This window comes from Cervus canadensis, chromosome 24, assembly GCF_019320065.1.
Source record: "Cervus canadensis isolate Bull #8, Minnesota chromosome 24, ASM1932006v1, whole genome shotgun sequence".
NCBI classification, from domain to species: Eukaryota; Metazoa; Chordata; class Mammalia; order Artiodactyla; family Cervidae; genus Cervus; species Cervus canadensis.
The window spans coordinates 4,411,709-4,434,418 of NC_057409.1; the positions used below are offsets into that span (position 1 = coordinate 4,411,709).

Consider the following 22,710-nt stretch of genomic DNA (forward strand, 5'->3'; position numbering starts at 1 on the left):
AAAAGGTAGCTCACAAAATGAGAAAAATATGTGTAAGTCATATATGTGACACAGGATTAGTATACAGAAAACTACTAACACTGAACAACCAAAAAAACAACAACTTTACTCAAAAAAGGGCAGAAGACTTGAACAGACATTTCGGTAAGAAGATATACAAATGGCCAAAACACACAGGAAAAGATGCTCAGCATCACTAATCATTATGCTAATGAAAATCAATACTATAGTGAGATTACCACCTCATACCCATTAGAATGTCTAGCATCAAAAACAAAAACAAAACAAAACCAACAATACACATAAAACAACAATGGTTGGATTGAATGTGGAGAAACTAGAAGCCTTGTACACTGTTGGTGACAATATAAAATGTTACAGTCTCTGTGCAAAATAGTATTATTTGTTTTTCTCAAAATATTGAAAATAAAATCATCACATGATTCAGCAATTCAAGTTCCAGGCATATACCCAGAAGAATTGAAAGTAGAGTTTCAAAGAGGTATCATGGCAGCATTCTTCACAAAAACTACAATGAAGAAGCAAACCAAGTGTCTATTGATAGAGGAATAGATAAGCAAAATCTGTTATACACATACAAAGGGACATTATTCAGTCTTAAAAAGAAAATTCTGACACATCCAACAATATGGAATTATGCTACGTGAAATAAAAGTGAAAGTCCCTCAGCCATGTCGACTCTTTGAGACCCCAGGGACTGTTCATGGAATTCTCTAGGCCAGAAAATGGGAATGAGTAGCCCTTCCCTTCTCCAGGGGATCTTCCCAACCCAGGTCTCCCACACTGCAGTCAGATTCTTTACCTGAGCCACAGGGAAATAAGACGGTCACTAAAAAGACAAATACTGTATGATTCCACTTATATGCGGAAGTTACTTAAAGCAGCCAAAATCATAGAGAAAGCAAGCAGAGTGGTGGTTTCCAGGAACTGGAAGAAGGAAGAAAGAATAGCTGTTATTTAACAGGTATAGTTCTATAAGATGAACAAAGTTCTGTAATGGATGGTAATGGTGTCTGAACGAAAATGTCAAGAGATTTAGTATGACTTTAATGTGTACTACTGGGAGCTGACTGTGGCTTGGATCATGAACTCCTTATTGCCAAATTCAGATTGAAATTGAAGAAAGTGGAGAAAACCACTAGACCATTCAGGTATGACCTGAATCAAATCCCTTACAATTATACACTGGAAGTGACAAATAGATTTAAGGGACTATATCTTAAAGACAGAGTGCCTGATGAACTATGGAAGGAGGTTCATGACATTGTACAGGAGAAAAGAATCAAGACAATCCCCAAGAAAAAGAAATGCAAAAAAGCAAAATGGCTGTCTGAGGAGGCCTTAAAATAGCTGTGAAAAGAAGGGAAGCGAAAAGCAAAGGAGAAAAGGAAATATATACCCACCTGAATGCAGAGTTCCAAAGAATAGCAAGGAGAGATAAGAAAGCCTTCTTCAGCGATCAATGCAAAGGAATAGAGGAAAACAACAAAACGGGAAAAACTAGAGATCTCTTCAAGAAAATTAGAGATGCCAAGGGAACATTTCATGCAAAGATGGGCCCAATAAAGGACAGAAATGGTAAGGACCTAACTGAAGCAGAAGATATTAAAAAGAGGTAGCTAGAATACATAGAAGATGTATACAAAAAAGATCTTAATGACCCAGATAACCACGATGCTCTGATCACTCACCTAGAGCCAGATATCCTGGAATGTAAAGTCAAGTGGGACTTAGGAAGCATCACTACGAACAAAGCAAGTGGAGGTGATGGAATTCCAGTTGAGCTATTTCAAATTCTGAAAGATGATGCTGTGAAAGTGCTATACTCAATATGCCAGCAAATTTAGAGAACTCAGCAGTGGCCACAGGAATGGAAAAGGTCAGTTTTCACTTCAATCCCAAAGACAGGCAATCCCAAAGAATGCTCAAACTACCGCACAATTGCACTCATCTCACACGCTAGTAAAGTAATGCTCAAAATTCTCCAAGTCAGGCTTCAGCAATACGTGAACTGTGAACTTCCAGATGTTCAGGCTTGTTTTAGAAAAGGCAGAGGAACCAGAGATCAAATTACCAACATCTGCTGGATCATGGAAAAAGCAAGAGAGTTCCAGAAAAACATCTACTTCTGTTTTATTGACTATGCCAAAGCCGTTGACTGTGTGGATCACAATAAACTACGGAAAATTCTGAAAGAGATGGGAATACCAGACCACCTGACCTGCCTCTTGAGAAACCTATATGCAGGTCAGGGAGCAACAGTTAGAACTGGACATGGAACAACAGACTGGTTCCAAATAGAGAAAGGAGTACGTCAGGCTGTATATTGTCACCCTGCTTATTTAACTTGTATGCAGAGTAAATCATGAGAAATGCTGGGCTGGAAGAAGCATAAGCTGGAATCAAGATTGCCAGGAGAAATATCAATAACCTCAGATATGCAGATGACACCACCTTTATGGCAAAAAGTGAAGAAGAACTAAAAAGCCTCTTGGTGAAAGTGAAAGAGGAGAGTGAAAAAGTTGGTTTAAAGCTCAACATTCAGAAAACTAAGATCACGGCATTTGGTCCCATCACTTCATGGCAAATAGATGGGGAAACAGTGGAAACAGTGGCTGACTATGTTTTTCTGGGCTCCAAAATCACTGCAGGCACGTGGTGACTGCAGCCATGAAATTAAAAGACGCTTACTCCTTGGAAGGAAAGTTATGACCAACCTAAACAGCATATTAAAAAGCAGAGACATTACTCTGTCAACAAAGCTCCGTCTAAGTCAAGGCCATGGGTTTTCCAGTGGTCATGTATGGATGTGAGAGTTGGACCGTAAAGAAAGCTGGGCACCGAAGAATTGATGCTTTTGAACTGTGGTGTTGGAGAAGACTCTTGAGAGTCCCTTGGACTGTAAGGAGATTCAACCAGTCCATCCTAAAGATCTGTCCTGGGTGTTCACTGGTATGACTGATGTTGAAGCTGAAACTCAAAAAACAAACAAACAAACAAACAAGAAAAAGAACCTGAAACTCCAATACTTTGGCCACCTGATGTGAAGAGCTGACTCATTTGAAAAAGACCCTGATGCTGGGAAAGACTGAGGGCAGGAGGCGAAGGGGATGACAGAGGATGAGATAGTTGGATGTCATTACCGACTCAACGGACATAGGTTTGGGTGGACTCCGGGAGTTGGTGATGGACAGGGAGGCCTGGCGTGCTGCAGTTCATGGGGCCACAAAGAGTCAGACAAGACTGGGTGACTGAACTGAACTGAACTAGGTATTAGAGAGATTGGTTCCTAGACCACCTTCCAAAGATAGCGAAATTCGGGAAGCTCAAATGGCTTCGTATTTGCATACGCATCCTCTCCTATCCTTTAAATCATCTCTAGATTACACTAATACCTAAAACAATGCAAACGCTATGTAGATAAGGTGCCAGCAAACGGATATTCAAGTTTTGCTTTTTGGAACTTTCTGAAAGCTTTTTTTTTCCCCCAAATATTTTTGATCCATGGTTGGCTGAATCCAAGGATGAGGAACCCTTGGATATGAGGGTCTGACTATATAAGTCAAAAATATACAATATGGTAAAACTTCACAATTTGTTCTTAAGAAGCATACCAACAAGAGAGTTATTAATGAATATATTTCAAACTAGCTCATGCCTCTTTAGTTTTATCATTTCCTTTCTACCATAGTACATACTGATCTTACTAGCATTTAAACATTCTGCCTTTTTTGTTCTTTTGTTCATATGATCAATCACTCTAATGTAATTATGGCTAATGAGGAATAATGACATAAGCATCCCTCTCATCCCTGATAAATGTTCCAAGGAGAAACTCATAAAAACCAGATGGTAATAAAATAATAAGCAAGCCAAAATGTAAAACTGAAGGCATTATAGGAGTCTTACTTTTGATACTTCTTTTAATATCAGCAGACAACTTAACCTAAAATGGCTGACATAATGCCATACAGCCTCCCTATCAGACATAAGAGAGTGAAATCTTTGATTATATCATTTTTTAAAGGCTGTCCAGGTATCTTTTGCCTTTCAAGGAATTTAACCAACTCAATTAAAGTGACATACGGGCACCATATGCTGAGCCAGGAGGAGGTGAACTGAAGGTTAGCTTTATTTTGTGACACAGAAATGATCCTAATGGACCAAGACAATAGAGGACTGAAGACTAATACATAATCCTGGGGCTGAGAAACGGGGAGATGATGCAGCTGGTCAACTACCCTCCTACTAACTGCTCATGTGCACAACACTGTAAAAGTAAGGAAGCAATGTGAATTACTAAAAATGGAAAAACTGATCAGAAAGTAGAGACATCATATTTTAAGGTAGCTTTGTACTCTCCAAAACCCTTTGTCTTTTGAGAATATGCATTTCATGTAACTGACGTATCAACTTTTTAAATTAACTGAAGGACCACATATATGACAGTAGCTTTTAATACCAGATGTCAAATCTGATCTAACTCAAAAATAAATTCAAAAACTTTAATGCAAAGCAATTCATGTCAACTGTGTAACAGGTACGGTGTCACAGGATTTTGATTATCTCCTCTCTAAAGGACTAAGTTTACAAAGTCACATGTCTGCATTAATGTACCATGTCTACACTTTAACTCAGAAAACGCATTTCTAGAAAGTTATTCTATAACAATAATCCCAAATACAGAAAAGGGTTAAAATGCAATAAATTACTCATGATAGGAAAAACTGGAAACAACCTAGTGCTTATTAACTCCTCACATAAATAACGTTCACATGTATTACTTTTCTCAACAAAGACCCTGTTTCTCACCCAGCACTCATTCCTGTAACTAGTATCAAGCTCATCTACTCAGCTGCTCAAGTGTTGACTGATTTCTGACATTCTCCTTTACTCTCTTTCATGTCCCACATCCAAGCTCTCATCACATCCTGACTCTTTCAAAAATATATAGCCAACTCCACTACTCATCTCTTTCACTGCCATCAACTTACAGCAAGCCCCCATCATTGCCTGTATTACAATTAACCTCTTATGATCTTCATGCTTCCCCCTCAGAGCCACAGCCACCTAGCCTCATCAGTCTACCCTCTATATAGAAGCCAAAGTGACCTTTAAAAAAAAAAAGTCAGCTCCTCTGCTCTTAAATTTCCAATGGCTTTCTATCACATCTAAATTAAAATCCAAAGTCTTTACCCTGGTCTAAAGCTAGTGGAGGTGATGGAATTCCAGTTGAGCTATTTCAAATTCTGAAAGATGATGCTGTGAAAGTGCTGCACTCAATATGCCAGCAAATTTAGAGAACTCAGCAGTGGCCACAGGAATGGAAAAGGTCAGTTTTCATTCCAATCCCAAAGACAGGCAATCCCAAAGAATGCTCAAACTACCGCACAATTGCACTCATCTCACACGCTAGTAAAGTAATGCTCAAAATTCTCCAAGTCAGGCTTCAGCAATACGTGAACTGTGAACTTCCAGATGTTCAGGCTTGTTTTAGAAAAGGCAGAGGAACCAGAGATCAAATTACCAACATCTGCTGGATCATGGAAAAAGCAAGAGAGTTCCAGAAAAACATCTACTTCTGTTTTATTGACTATGCCAAAGCCGTTGACTGTGTGGATCACAATAAACTACGGAAAATTCTGAAAGAGATGGGAATACCAGACCACCTGACCTGCCTCTTGAGAAACCTATATGCAGGTCAGGGAGCAACAGTTAGAACTGGACATGGAACAACAGACTGGTTCCAAATAGAGAAAGGAGTACGTCAAGGCTGTATATTGTCACCCTGCTTATTTAACTTGTATGCAGAGTACATCATGAGAAATGCTGGGCTGGAAGAAGCATAAGCTGGAATCAAGATTGCCAGGAGAAATATCAATAACCTCAGATATGCAGATGACACCACCCTTGCGGCAGAAAGTGAAGAAGAACTAAAAAGCCTCTTGGTGAAAGTGAAAGAGGAGAGTGAAAAAGTTGGTTTAAAGCTCAACATTCAGAAAACTAAGATCACGGCATTTGGTCCCATCACTTCATGGCAAATAGACAGGGAAAGAGTGGAAACAGTGTCAGACTTTATTTTTGGGGGCTCCAAAATCACTGCAGATGGTGATTGCAGTCATGAAATTAAAAGATGCTTACTTCTTGGAAGGAAAGTTATGACCTACCTAGACAGCATATTAAAAAGCAGAGACATTACTTTGCCAACGAAGGTCTATCTAGTCAAGGCTATGGTTTTTCCAGTTGTCACGTATGGATGTGAGAGGTGGACTATAAAGAAAGCTGAGAGCCGAAAAATTGATGCTTTTGAACTGTGGTGTTGGAGAAGACTCTTGAGAGTCCCTTGGACTGCAAGGAGATCCAACCAGTCCATCCTAAAGGAAATTAGTCCTGGGTGTTCAGTGGAAGGACTGATGCTGAAGCTGAAACTCCAATACTTTGGCCACCTCATGTGAAGAGCTGACTCATTGGAAAAGACCCTGATGCTGGGAGGGATTGGGGGCAAGAGAAGAAGGGGACGACAGAGGATGAGATGGTTGGATGGCATCACCGACTGGATGGACATGAGTTTGAGTAAACTCCAGGAGTTGGTGATGGACAGGGAGGCCTGGTGTGCTGCGATTCATGGGGTCGCAGAGTCGGACACGACTGAGCGGCTGAACTGAACTGAACTGATGGTACCCTAACACAGTCCACGCTCCAGAGGCCATCTCTGACCTCTGCACCGCTCTCTCTTCCACCAGAAACGCACTTTCCCTAAAATCTGCAATCTCACACCTGTCTTAAGTTTCTACTTAAATGCCATGGTTTTTAGATAAAACTTCCCTGAGAGCCCTAACTAAAGTAGGATGTCCAGCCATTCCCTATCCCTTTAGCTTGCCTCATTTGCCTTAAGGCATTTATTACCACCCAACAAGATATCTCACATACACACACACACACACATACATTTAACTATTTTTCTATCTCACAAGAAAATAGGCTCCATAAGAACTGCAGGTTTAGTTTGCTCACTACTATATTCCCAATACCTACAACAGTGTCTGACACACATTAAAAGCTTAAAAAATAATCTGTCAAACCTTTATTGAATGTTAAATTCTTAAAACAACATACAACCATTTATTATTTAAGACACGTCTCAAACGGAAAAGCTAACCTTAAAACACAAAGTGACAAATGAGAATAAAATACCTTATACAGAGCCTACAACAGAGAAAAAGGAAATTTTCATTTTCTTCTTTTTCCTAAATAAGCTAATGTTGAAGGTATACTTTCAAAATTAGAAAAACTTATATGTTAAAGAGTTATGCCTTATAAAATTCTACAGCCTTTAAGCTCAAAACTTTTTTTTTTTTGGCCACACTGTGCAGTATCTGGGATTTCAGTTCCCCAACCAGGGACAGAACTCATGATCCCTGTGGTGGAATCGTGAAGTCTTAACCACAGACCATCAGGGAGATTCCCCAAGCTCAGTACTATAAACAAACGAACAACTCTGGCCTGGAGGAAGCTGTGCCAGAAAAAAAATTAAAGATCATTTTTTAATGTAAGTTGAATGTTCCCAATTAGTAGAGTGAGCAGATAGTTCATCATCCAAACTGAGTCCATTTTAGGAGTTGTAGAGGGTTCAAAAAATAATTAACAGGTGGTTCAGCTGATTTATTCAAGAGCAAACTGAGACTCATTTTGAGCAAACCAGAAAAATAATTACCTTACTCATTACCCACATAACAAAGTTCTATCTCTTTAGGACGACCTTAAAAGCTTCAAAACCCACTTTCTTCATCTCTACTTCTGCTACGAAACCTAATACATATCCCACACATGACTGACTACTTACCATTCCACTAACCGAGCCTCTAATTCCTAACGTCCTAAGAAGGCATTTTCTTCCCTTTTCTGTCTAGAAAAGTCCTGTATCTTCCAGCTTAGTGCCTCTTCCTCAATGAAGCATATAATAGCATGTTCATATCTCTAACTGTGGCCAACTTATGCAAAGAACTGACTCATTGGAAAAGACTCTGATGCTGGGAAAGGTTGAAGGCAGGAGGGGAAGGGGACGACAGAGGATGAGATGGTTGGATGGCATCACCGACTCGATGGACATGAGTTTGAGCAAGCTCTAGGAGTTGGTGATAGACAGGGAACCCTGGTGTGCTGCAGTCCATGGGGTTTCAAAGAGTTGGACACAACTGAGCAACTGAACTGAACTGATATCTCTAACTAAGGTTCTTAACCAGAGTCTTATGAATGAGCTGATGAACATCTGTGAAGTTCTAAATTATTTGCAAACATTGAATATATGCTCTTTGCTTAGGAGAAAGTATCACAACCATTTTCAGATTCTAAAAGTAATTTATAACCAAATAGGATAAGAATTATTGCTTTATTGTATCAGTTGGATTACAATTATTTATTCTCTCACTACATGATGAGTTTGTTTAAAGTACCCTATCCTAGAAATAAATGGTATGATGAAATGAAACATTAAAAAGATATGTCCAGGAATTCTCTGGCTGTCCAGTGGTTTGGACTCCACATATTCACTGCTGAGGGCTTGGGTTCAATCCCTGGTCAGGAAACTAAAACCCCACAAACAGTGCAGCACAGATAAAAAATTTAAAAAAACTCTTCAATTTTCCCCTAAATTCCCTTACACTTACTGTAAGATCCCTGAAATTCACTTCTAATTTTATTATATTCATCCTCTTTCAAATTTCCAGTCATGTATGAATTTAAATCATTTAACATAAATATTTAAATTCCCTCCTATTAAAACCACTGTTTTCTAAACGTTATGCATTTTTATATGCAAAGATTGAAAAAAAGTAAAATTAAAAATTTAAGGCAAAAAAGTAAAATTCATTATAATTGAAGGAAAAATAGTCAAAAGAAAATTAAAACTCAGTATCCTAGAAGAACCACAATATTTATGGAGTGCAGAAAAGGGAGGAGAACAAACACAGGTGCCTGAGTCAATCTACCTTGAGAGAATGTTTCTTTCATGTCTACTTCCTGCAGTAAGATGACAGGGGAAAAGATCTATTCACAGTACACTATGTACATCTAATCCTACTTGACATTTTATCGAACTTTTAGCCAAACGCATGTCGTGTAGCAATCTAACAGCGCTTTACAGCGAAGGTTCGCGTGCAGAAAACGTGCGCGTCTGACGAACAGCCCTGAGGCACTCACCGCGCTGTACACCGCCGAGACCGTCGGGGCGAAGATTCGATCCTCCAGCGGCTGCTGCACAGGTCCTCTAGGAATTCTAGAAGAGCGAGTTAAGGATAAGAGAACAAGAACAAACTGAGCAGTAAGAGCAAATTTCGACCACAAAATCCTGTCAACGACCCAAGCTTCGTCATCCAATTAGTGGGGCCATCCACTTACTTCTCCAGAGAAACTGGAAAACAAAATATCTCAAATTTCCTAGTGTGATTAAATCAATCTCTCCAAAAGGGATTCCCATGATAACCATTCCATGGAAACTCAAAACAAATAAAAACCATACAACAAGCCTCCTAACTTCAGGCCCAAGATGAGACTACCACCTTTACTTCCTGGAGAAAAAGACTAAGGAAGTATAAGCAGGATATTCAGGAAGATAAGACTAATTCATCAACGTGGAAATTACTGACAAAGACCAAGTCTGTTCTAACTACAAAGGAATGGCAAATACAACCGTTTCCTTGTTTTTCTATTTTAGCTACTACTTTTCCTATCTCTACCCATCAACTCTTCATTTTTAAAAAAAGAGGCTCCCCACCACAACTTAGTTTAAAATATTTCAACATGTTGTCAGGATATTATTCAAAAGAGCATCATTTTATTCAGCTTCAAAACTGAAAGATGTAAGTTCTTCTATCTGGTAAGGTGATATTTCACCTCTTTAAGAATGACAACCAAAAGAGTGGCACCAAAAGATTAACAGCAATTATCTCTGGATGATAGGATTATAAAGCTGTATTATGTGCCTCTTCTACAATAAAAATAAGTTATTTTTATAATTTAAATGTATTTTAAAAGACTACAAATGTAATAAACCCAAAATGAGACAGTATCTTTTCTTCAACAAATTAATTCTCATATCATGTTCCTTTTCAATTCAGTGAAACAGGAAGACAAAGTGACAACTGCAAATAATAACTGTATAAGAATGACTACAAGCAGCGGGAGGCCTAAAGAATCATTAGAAGTAAAATTCCTCACATCTAAGTTGCAACAGTTTACTGAGGTTAGAGAGGGAAACCCAAACAAAAAAACCAATGCTTTAGTCACTCAGTATTAATAACACTGCTACCAGTTTTTAGATAGTTCTTTAAACTTAGCAACCTCACACAACAGCTGGACACCACGCCATCCCGCCCTACACACAAAGAACTAGTTTAAAACGCTGCACTGAGAAATAACAAAGGTAAACCATCCATAAAGGAACTGCTTCATCCAAAGACACTACATATGTATTCACGATGTAGAAAACATGAGCCTAACAAGTTTCAGGGCGTCAGTCCTTTCTATTAGCTTGTCAATTCTTTCAGAATGAAGACTATCCCTAGCTGAAAGAAAACTTACTTTTAATTATGGTTCTGCATTGTGGTCACATGAATGGTAGAAAACATAAAACCTTTCTTTCTTCTGCAAAGCCAACTACTATTTTTTCAAGCTAGGGTCAACTGTCACGACGTGGAAATAAGTTCCAAGTGAGTTATCAGTAGTAGGCCCCAAGGGCTGAACCATACCTTTTCATCTTACAAGGAAAGGTTAAGGCTCCGGATTTCTATTAGTCACTTCATTGGCTAACAATATTACTGTAATTACCAGACTTCTAAAGAGACAATCATATATTTGGTCAATGTTCCAGTAACAAATATTCTTTTCCCTTGGTCACAAAGACTACTCACTTCATTTATTTCCCTCTGAAGACTACCAACAAAATTTTATAGATTAATATTAAGTTTATTACCAGTTCTCATCAAGCTCCGTATCTCCAGCATAAATCACTGGATGCTTACCTGCCTTTCAGCTCAATATAACAAGCAAACAGCTTCTCACAGTACTATTTAAATTCTAATTCAAACAATGTGCAGTGTGTAATATGCATGTGCAATGCTCCAGAACACACTTTTTATTTTTCAAATCTCGTGATTGAAGAGTAGTACACCCACTTGACATTTCTGTGATTCAAATTGTTATGATTTATATTATGTCATTAGGAAATACAAGCATAATCATTAGCTAGATTGGACAGCTGATATGTAATAACTGAATTAATAAGACTTAAGCATAAATATGAATGCAAAAAAGTTCTAATTCCCCATTTTCTTTCTAATAAAAATTTAACAAGTAAATTTCAGAAACAAAACTTGAAGCTTAGAGAGTATTAAAATACAACAGAATTTAAATTGATTATTATAGTACTCACTACATAACTCTCCACACTAAATGTCAATTAGGCAGACAAAAAATTCTCAGAGACCAAATTTCATCAGGGAAATCCAAGGATCTATGAGATTACATAATGACCTGAACATTTCCTACTGTACCATGAAGGAAGGAGGGGGAACTATAATTATTTTTAGCACAAATGTTTACTAACATTTCAAGGATGATGAACTCCACCAGGATGAGCTTCTAAATCTACGGCAATCATACCTGACACTGGGTTTGACTCAAAGTCAGAAACTCCTCAAAAGGTAGATTTTGACAAATCAGAAAACAAGTAGCTGAAACAAGCAGTAAAAGTCAATACAAATATTCCTCCACTTTGCTGAAATACTAACAGTCCATTTACAATTCCCAGGTGAATGTTCCTAAACTCTGCCCCACAATACTATAAGAAAAGCTGCTATCCGGATGCAAAGCATAAGCAATATTCTTAAAGTAACAGCTCAAGTTAACACTGACTCATTGCAAAAGAAAGCAAGGGTACAAATTCCTTTGCACAAACACTGCTTTGGAGAAGACACAGGCAACTAATTTCAACAGATACAAATAATCAAAAAGATCTTTTCTGCATTCTTAGTTACTCTTTAAGGCAAAACAGTTACATTAGTTGATCTATGCTTTCTTTATTTTCTCATTTCTACCTACTTTTGATAATGAAAAGAGTAACTTCTATAACATACAAGAATAAGGGCAAAATTTCTAAACTATACAGTATTTCACAAGATACCATACACGATTTCTCGAAACAAACATTGTTTCAAATACAGCTGGTTTTGGAAATTTCCCTTTAATATTAGTTCTGACCCATAAGGTCTTTCAAAAATTAAAGAAATCCAATTTAAATAAACCAGCATATTTTGAAAACAATCCTAACAAAAGAAAACTAAACCTAGCTTTAAAAAGTAAATGCACTAAAGTTAATAAACACACCGTCTACATAATTTTTAATTCTAAAAAAAAAAAAATCCTGTGTCACTGTTTATGATACAGAAAATGATTCAGATTAGTTCAGAATGTTTTAAAAATAATTTAAGAACATCCAAAATTATTTTTGAGTTTTTCAGATCTGTCACATATAGAAACTGATTAACCATCTCCTCCTGGGACAACTAGATAGACAAAGGCAAAAAATTATATATATATATATATATATATATATATATAAATAATTGTATGCTCACCTCACAACATACACAAAACTTAACTCCAAACTGGATCAAAACCTAGATGCAGAGCTAGCAGTATAAACTTTTTAAGAGTAAATAAGGGAATAAATCTGCATGACCACATATGTGGCAATGAATTGCACAGGTATGACAGACACCAAAGAACAGCAACCAAAAAAAAACCCACCCAGATAAATTGTACTTCAACAGAAATAAAACTTTTGTACTTCAAAAGATAGCATTAAGAAAATGAAATGACAACCCACAGAATCGGAAAAATATTTGCAAAGAAGATGTGTGATGAGAGACTTTTATCCAGAATAACTCAACAACAAAAACACAACCCAACTTTTTGACAGATCTGAACAGACATTTCTTCAAAGAAGATATACAAACAGCTAACAACTACACGAATGGATGCTCAATGTCATCAGGGAAACGCAAATCAAAACCATGATGAAATACCATTTCATACCCACTGGATGGCTACAGTAAAAAAGCCAGTGTGGGCAAGAATATGGAGAAACTGGAACCCTTATACACTGCTGGTGATAATATGAAATAATATAGCCACCATGAAAAACAATCTGACATTTCCTCAAAAGTTTAAACATTAAGTTGCATTATGACCCACCAACTTCACTCAAGTGAGAAGCATATACACAATATAATATGTCCTGGAAAAACTTGTACATGAATATTTATATATATATATGCAGTATTATTAATAATAGCCAAAGGTGGAAACAAATCAATTGTCCATCAACTGATGAACAGAGTATACACAAAATGCAGTATATAGTGGAATTTAATTTGGCAATAAAAAGAAATGAAATACAACTGACTCCTAAATAACATGGGGGTTATAGACGTCGACCTACAAGCACAGTCAGAAATCCACTTACAATGTTACAGCTGGCCCTCCATATCCACAATTCCACACTCTCAGATTCAGTCAGCCAAGGACTGTGTAGTAGTGTGGTCTTTATTGAAAGACGTTCACGAACAATGGGCCCAGGGACTTCAAATCCATGTTGAACAGTGTTCAAGGGGCAATTGTACTAATTGTACATGTTACAACACGGATGAACCTTGCAAACAGCTAAGTGAAGGAAGTCAATCACAACACGCTATCTCTTATATAATTTTTATGAAATGCTCAGAATAAGCTATAAAGACAAAAAGACTAGCAACTGCTTGGGACTAGGAGAAATGGAGAGATATGAACTGAGGTATGAACTGAGGTAGTCAAGAGGTATAGGTTTCTTTCCAAGGTGATGAAATGTTCTAAAACTGACTGTGGTAATGGTTGCATGTATCTGTGAATGCACGAAAAACCACTGCACTCTATACTTCAAATGACTGAATTTTATGAAATGCATATTTTATTACAATAACTTTTTAAAAATATTAATCCTTTCCTATGCTGGGAAAAGCTTCATAAAAGATAAGGGTGAGAGCTGTAATACTAGAGACAGTAGGTAAGTAAGAAAAGCAAATTCCAGAATGAAGCCTTCAGCTGACAACAGTAAAGCATCCTCAGATAATTTCTATTTACCTAAACAGCACCCAAGACAGAGCATCTCAAACCCAAGCCTGAAACTATGCTGATAAGATTAATGTATGTTATAAGAAAAGATAAAAATAGATAAAAATGAATTAGAATTTGACATTCTCAAGTACAGGTACCAAATATGCAAAATATCCTCAAAAGAACATCTTGAATAACCCAAACTGCCAACTACCGAAATCTGAGGCCACAACTTTAGTAATTGCGGTATGGACAAAAGCAAAATAGAAACTGTATTCTCAAACCTAAACAATACGGACATATCTACTCCTACTTTAACTGAGGAATCTATAACAGAATATGATTTAAAAAAAAATGATACCAAGGCTTAGTGCTGAAGAATTGATGCTTTTGAACCATGGTGTTGGAGAAGACTCTTGAGAGTCCCTCGGACTGCAAGGAGACCAAACCAGTCCATCCTAAAGGAGATCAGTCCTGGGTGTTCATTGGAAGAACTGATGCTTGAAGCTGAAACTCCAATACTTTGGCCACCTGATGCGAAGGGCTGACTCATTAGAAAAGACCCTGATGCTGAGAAAGATAAGGCAGGAGGAGAAGGGGACGACAGAGGATGAGATGGTTGGATGGCATCACCGACTCAATGGACACGAGCTTGAGCAAGCTCTGGGAGATGGTGATGGACAGGGAAGCCTGGGGTGCTGCAGTCCAAGGGATCACAAAGAGTCAGACACAACTGAGCGACTGAAAAACAACCAATGTTTTAATACAAATTTTGCTTCAAAGCTGTTTATATTTTGCCACTAAAAGTGCACTGAAATAAAACTAGTCAATTTCAATTTTTTTTTCAATTCAGTTTAACGTTAAGCTATTATGAATAATGCAGGTCCAAAACCCCTTATTGTAACTCAGAATTTTTCCACTGTTAGAGAGTCAATACAGTGGCGATCTATTCCTTATGGTACATAACATCTTCATCAAGGTCTTAGGCAGCATTTTTTAGTCAAACACATTAATACCTCTACTATAAAATATACGAATATTCAATTTTCTGTAATTCTGTTCAGAGTTTTTGCCAATTTCAGAAAAAAAATTAGTTTCTCTAAGCTGTTTTGATTTTAGATTGCAAGCCTATACCTTCTTTCCCATTGTGTTTTAGATTTAAAAATTGCTGGAAATCATCATTTTAACATTAACAACCGGAACCATGACATTGCATTTTTTAAAAAAACAAATACAGAAACATTAGTCTCCAAGTGCTTAGCCAGAAATGCCCTTGTTCTGACTCTGGTTTTCTACCTCAGAACACAACTCACCACATATAACATATAACAAATTGATTTCCTGCCAGTCACATTTAAATTTACCCAGAAACATACTCTACTTAGGGTGTTTGTTCATTTTTTTAATAAACAAAAAAAGACCAATACTGCCCCCAAAATGGCTGTTGACCATGTTATTAATATATGGTAATTCTGTTTTTAGTTTTTTGAGGAACCTCCATACTGTTTATCATAGTGGCTAGACCAACTTACTTTCCCACCTGTTGAAAGTGAAAGTCACTCAGTCCTGTCCAAGTCTTTGCAACCCCATGGATGTCCATGGCATTCTCTAGGCCAGAATACTTTTCCTTCTCCAGCGATCTTCCAACCCAGGGATCAAACCCAAGTCTCCCACATTGCAGGTGGGTTCTTTACCAGGTGAGTCACAAGGGAAGCCCAAGAATACTGGAGAGGGTAGCCTATCCCTTCTCCAGTGGATCTTCTAGACCCAGGAATCTGACCCGGGTCTCCTGCACTGCCAGTGGATTCTGTACCAACTGAGCTCTCAGGGAAGCCCTTCCCACCTGTGTAGGAGGGTTCCAAAAAGGAAACAATTACTGATGTAACAACAGGAAGGAATCTCAAATGCTAATTAAGTGAAAGAAGCTAGACTCAAAACGCTATGTGTCCATTGACAAACACTCCCTCCAGCAAAAGCAAATCTATAGGGGCTACTAGGGTCTAGAGAAGAGTTTCCCTTAAAAGAGACAACAATGCAATCCAGCAGCTGCACTCCTGGGCCTGTATTCACACAAAGACTACGCACACCCACGCTCACAGCGGCACTACTGACAACAGCCAAGACACAACAGTAAACTAGGTTTCCATCTACTGATGGGCTGGGCAAAGGTGCGGTGTGCGCGCGCGCACACACACACACACACAGGTCTACAGGAGATACCAAGTCAGATAACACACACACACACACACACAGTGATATGGTATGTGTACACACACACACACAGGTCTACAGGAGATACCAAGTCAGATCACACACACACACACACACACACAGGAGAACTATTCAGTCATAAAAAAAGATAAGAAAAACCAAAACAATGCCATTGTAGCAACATGGATGCAACTAGACATTATTATATCAAGTGAAGTAAGTCAGAAAGAGAAATACATATATCATATTACTTTATGTGGAATCTAAAATACTACATAAATGAACTTACCTACAAAACAGAAATAGATCCACAGATAGAAGAGACTCATGGCTGCCAGGGGCAGAGGTGAGGGATGGATTGGGAGTCTGCGATTACCAGGTGCAAACAAGAATATACAGAATGGACAAAAAAGGTCCTACTGTATAGCACAGGCAACCATATTCAATATCCTATGATAAATGAAAATGGAGAAGAATACATATAACTGAATCACTTTGCTGTATAGCAGACACTGATACAACGCTGTAAACCAACTATTCTTTAATAAAATTTTTTAAAAAAGGAGGCACTGAAGGGATGTCACTGGGTGAGGAATTTTCTCATTTTCAGCATGGTGGGGCTGCGAAACTCTGCATTTGTCAGAATTCATAAAACTATATGAGTTTCTCCAGAAGTTAAGCAATAGAGTCACTAAATGACTCAGCAATTTCACTTCTAGATATATATGCAAGAGAAATAAAAATGTGTGCACACAAAACTAATGCATGAACGTTCCTATCAGCAGTATTTACAACAGCCAAAAAGTAGAAACAATGTTTCCATCAACTGATGGATGAATAAAACTGAGGTATATTCATACAATGAATTTTATTTGGCAATTAAAAGAAAGGGAAATCCTGATACATACTACAACATGGATGAACCTTGAAAACAAAATGCTAAGTGAAAAAAAGCATACAAATGCTGAGTAGTCAACAAGTATAAAAGCAAATGACTGGTGGATGCTCAGGCTGGAGAGGGCTGATGGGAACGGGAGGAGGAGGGACGCCGCTAAGTCAGTCAGTCTCTCTTTGAAGCAATCCAAAATTAGGTTATAAGGCCATGGTGACAGTGAAACTAACTGTAAATATACTAAAAATCAATAAACTGTACATTGTAAATGGGTGAACTTTATCATATGTGAAAATCTCAATAAATTTATTTAATTCTTAAACAAGTATTTAAAATATTAAAACTCCATGATGGGGCAAGCACTTTGTTTTGTCTACTACTCTACTCACAGACACTAGAATATTGCAATAGAGTCATAAACTCAAAATGCTTCATCATCATGATCTAGTCCATTAGACTTTTATTTTTTTTTTGGCCATGCAACACAGCTTATGGGATCTTAGTTTCCCAACCAGGGATTGAACTCTGCCCTGGTAGTGAAAGCTCAAAGTCCTAACCACTGCACTGCCAGGAATTCCTCAGTCCACTAGACTTAAAAGAAGTATGACTCATCCTAAAAACTGACATAGCAAAGAGAAATTTAATGCAACAGTAATAATAATAAATGAACTTCCCTGGTGGCTCAGCTGGTCAACAATCCACCTGCAATGTGGGAGACCTGCACTGGGATCCCTGGGTTGGGAAGATCCCCTGGAAAAGGGAAAGGCTACCCACTCCAGTATTCTGGCCTGGAGAATCCCAGGGACTGTACAGTCCATGGGGTCACAAACAGTCGGAAACAGCTGAGCAACTTTCACTTTCACTTTCTGGGCTTCCCTGGTGGCTCAGATGGTAAAGAATCCACCTGCAATGCGGAAGACCTGGGTTCAATACTTGGGTTGGGAAGATCCCCTGGAGAAGGGAATGGCTACCCACTCCAGTATTCTGTCCTGGAGAATTCCATGGACAGAGGAGTCCATGGGGTCGCAAAGAGTCAGACACGACCGAGTGACTTAAAGAAAAAAAGTAAAACAGGTACCCCCACAGAAAAATGGGTAGCTGATTTTGTGCAATGAACTGAATTTCTTTCAATGGCAGGATCTTACACTATTCTGAAACCCTGCCCAATAACCATGCAATATGGAAATCTGCTCAGCCAGCTTCTTGACGCAACTCCTGACAAACTTCTCTCTTCAGTAACAGCTGGGAAAGATCCTTCTCTATCCACAGTGAACAAACCCAAGCCACAGCACACTTACTTAACCAGTGGATCAATACTGCTTGTCAATCCACCAAAGGGGAGATTATAGTACCTTGAAATGAGTCAAAATATGTGTGTACACTAGAAAAACAGTAACAAAGAAATCCACATTTAACAGAAGAAATGACTTCATAAAATAAAGAATCATGATTAATTCATCAACAATGAGAACCACATCAAATTATCCTTGGCAGGTCCTTAGTGCTCTAGTTAGCCTAACATCAAATGCAGAGATTCAATAGTACACTCTACTCCACAGGAAAACTATGTTAACAGAGCACCACTGATATTAATAAATCTTTTTGTCTTTTCCAGGCAAAACACTCACTTCCTTTTAACCACTCGTGGAGAGGCAGATGTGGTATAATCCTGTCAGAGTAAAGTGGAAGGGAGACAATTTTTATTACCAGTGCAACCATGGCTTGTATAAGCTTTCTTTCTTTACTTCAAAACTAAGTTTATTAATACATTCATCCTGTCTGTAATAAATATTCTCCACCTGTGTTTTCTTTCCATCTGAAATTGTCACAAAGTCATGTCTGATTCATTCTGCATATAACTGTAAGTAATCAATCATCTGAATATAAACAGAATACATCTGTGCCTATTTAATTTCATCATACAGATTCCGATTTAATTTCATTTTGAAATCTAATCTGACCCTCAATTTTTTCATCTAAATTCCCTGGTAGTCTTTACAAGGATAAGAATTTCATCTTAATTTACATCACTGGTGTAAAATTACTAAGCAGGTCAGAATTAAAGAAAGAGCACTATGATACTGCAGAACCCCTTCTTGGCCAGAGGCAAATGGAGAAAGAGCCCTTGTGGGTCAGATTATTAGGGGGATTCCACAGAAGCAAACTGGAGGGGGAGATCTCTAATTTTCTGTATGAACTTACGGAAGCCCCAGGCTCACCCTCAGAGTTGTACATAAATGGGACAGATCCAAAGCAGCATTTTAAACGCTCTGAAAACAAATCAAGATTAAAACCACCCCCCAAAGAGAGACAAACTTGAGCCCGGAGCTTAACCAAGTTAATTGTCTATTAAAAAAAAAAAAAAAACAACTTTTAATCTCAATTCTCCATGGATTGTAAAGGACCCAGAATCCACAAAACACAAATTTTTAAATGCTCAGGATATAATCTGCAATTACTTAATATATAAATACAGCAAAATGTAACCAATTATCAAAAACATGAAATCAAATCTAACAGGGTTGACTGCCTAGAAAAATACTCCTCAAATGATTCAGAATTTATAAAACTTAACATTTAGTGTCCAGGACACAATCCAAAATTATCTGACATACAAAAAACCAAGCAAATCTAACCAATTCTTAGAAGACAATACATACACGTCAATCTTGATTGAAAAGACTCTGATGTTAGAATTACCAAGCACAGAACATAAAAGCAATTATTTTAACTATGCTCCAAGAGGTAAAGGTAGACCCATTTGAAGTGAAGGGAGAGACAGATATCAGCAGCAGATTGATACAAACTATAAAAAAGAACCAAGTGGAAAGTTTGGACCTGAATGATACAATATCTTTAAAAAAAAAAAATCACCGGGTGGTATCAGTAACAGAACAGAAGTGACAGAAGAGTCAGTTAATCAGAAAATAGATCAACAAAAGAAATAAAGAAGAAAGTAATTAATAAAAATAATAAGGAGATAAGGGGGCAAAGGTGAAAAACTACATATGTAAGTTTACAATGGTAAATTATAAGTTTTAATGTAACCCATAGGCCAGCAAACTTTTTCCTAAGAGCCAAATAGTAAACATTTGTGCATCCACGGTATCTGCATGAGCCTGAGAGACACACGGTCTCAATAACAACTGCTCACCGACACTGCTGCAATGTAAAAGAAGCTACAGATAACACATGAAATGAATGGCTCTCATGTGTTCCAGTAAAGCTCATTTACAAAAACAGACAGCTGGTTAGTGGACCATAGGTTGCCTACCCTTAATTTAATCTAATAGAAGAGCTTTCCCCAATACTTTGTACAAGACTATCCATTTAAGATAATAAATGCAGGGTACTCTTTTGCCCCCTTCTGATGCCTATGTCAGAAGCTTTCTCTATCTCCTTTATACTTTAATAAAACTTTATTACACAAAAGCTCTGAGCGATCCAGCCTCGTCTCTGGCCCCGGATTGAATTCTCCTCCGGAGGCCAAGAATCCCGCGTCTCATCGTTCAGCAACAACCTTTCATCTTGGGGGCTCGTCCGGGACACTTCTGGACAAGATGGGCCTGATAATCTATGTGAGCCTACTTCTGCTGACTCCAGAAATCCTGAGTCTGCCGTTTGATCCTCAAGACAATGCCTTCCTGTCCTGGGCTCACTCCTATGCTGCGTTCCACGATCAGTCTAACTGCTGGGTCTGCGGAGCACTCCCCACTTCATCGGTGGAAGGCTTCCCATGGTGGACATCGCCACTTCAAGGAAAAGACTTTCTCCAAGTCTGCGAACACCTTCGACAACAATCACATGTGATGCCTCTTCTTAAACTGATGACATCTAACAACCTTAAGATGGACTGATGTAACTATGGACATAATGTGACTTTTCATTTTTATTTTAACTTGGTTTAATGACTATTTTGCCTTACATCTGTAACTGTATAATGGGGTTTTCTAACTGTCTAAAAGCTTTTAATTTACAAATAGTTGTCCGAGCTCCTATGAGTGCCACAGCCTCCTCCAACTATTACTTGGAGGCCCTGGATCAGACATCCTCACTATGAGGATTAGGAGAATATATTGCCTCACCAATTTAGGGACAACGCCCCTTGTCAGCTCGGAAGCAGTTATGGAATGAGAACGACACCCCTTTTCCCTAGGCAACATAATTCTCCTAAAAGAAAAGGGGGGAATGAGAGAGTCATTTCCTAGGCAGGTTGATAAGAAGTCTAGGGGTCCCCAAGGAGAGAGAGGTCTGGGATATTCAAGGAGGAAGAAAGGACAAACTTTTTAACTTTTTTTCCTCTATATTCCTTAGGATTATATAACAATAATGTATCCTGCCTGAGGACAGTCTTTGGATCAAACCCTCTGGCTAATTCTGTTATCTTAAAATGTAAATTATGGGAGTAGGTCTGGTCTTTACAAGAATGTATCCTGCCTGAGGACAGTCTTTGGATTAAACCTTCTGGCCAACTCCGTTACCTTAAAATGTAAATTATGGGAGTGGGTCTGGTGAGGTCTTTGCAACCTCCAGACATTCTTTGGATTCACTGGAGAGTATATAACTCCATTGCTAACACTAGCAAAGGGGTACTCTTTTTTTTTTTTTTTTTTCCCGTTGATTTTATTTATTTATTTTTTTTTTTATTAGTTGGAGGCTAATTACTTCACAACATTTCAGTGGGTTTTGTCATACATTGATATGAATCAGCCATAGATTTACACGTATTCCCCATCCCGATCCCCCCTCCCACCTAAAGGGGTACTCTTTTGCCCCCTTCTGATGCCTATGTCAGAAGCTTTCTCTATCTTCTTTATACTTTAATAAAACTTTATTACACACACACAAAAAAAAGATAATAAATGCTTAGTTATGTAATATCTGATAATACAAACCTTAAGTTTCCAAACATTAATTAAATTCATCCATGATGGAGACAGAAGAAGAGTTATAGCACTATGTTAACAGACTGATCCTAGTGAGATTCTTGAAATTACCAATATTAACAAAACAATGGTATTATCTGAAAAACTGAAAGAGTCTATATGGTTTAAACTCAGACTAGTTTTTAATAACTAAAACAAATTCTGCTATGTCAATAGTCACCTATAATTGCTATTTCTGTAACAATTACAGTGAATCCTTAACTAATTTTATTCCATAATCTCAATTTATAGTAGCAGTAATAATAATAATAAAGACAAAAGGGAAAACAAATGAAATGTCAGAAGAAAAAATAATTTTAACATATTCACCCATATTAAAAGAAAAAGGAAGACATACTTCAATTCTCTTTCCTATCTAAACCACCTTCAACAATACTAAAAATTAATATTAAAGTCAACAATCTCATACTGTGCTTTTCATTCTGACTTTACTGTAGAAAATTATCAAGAATTCTCAAGGATAGAGTGAAGGTCATTCACTTCACCTGGAGC

The 22,710-nt window shown here is 37.8% G+C and overlaps 1 protein-coding gene across 24 annotated transcripts in view; it reads right to left on the bottom strand.

Moving 5' to 3' along the window:
- EIF4G3 (eukaryotic translation initiation factor 4 gamma 3) overlaps positions 1-22,710 on the bottom strand; it is a 343,267-nt gene that overhangs the window by 247,147 nt on the left and 73,410 nt on the right. For all 24 annotated transcript variants that reach the window (XM_043444851.1, XM_043444852.1, XM_043444850.1 and 21 more), the window contains one exon: positions 9,220-9,295. Coding sequence is in view for 16 of the 24 variants with exons in the window: in XM_043444849.1 (XP_043300784.1) it covers positions 9,220-9,295 (76 nt within the window). In the remaining 8 variants the exon portion in view is untranslated. Of the gene's footprint in view, positions 1-9,219; positions 9,296-22,710 lie in introns of those variants that run through there.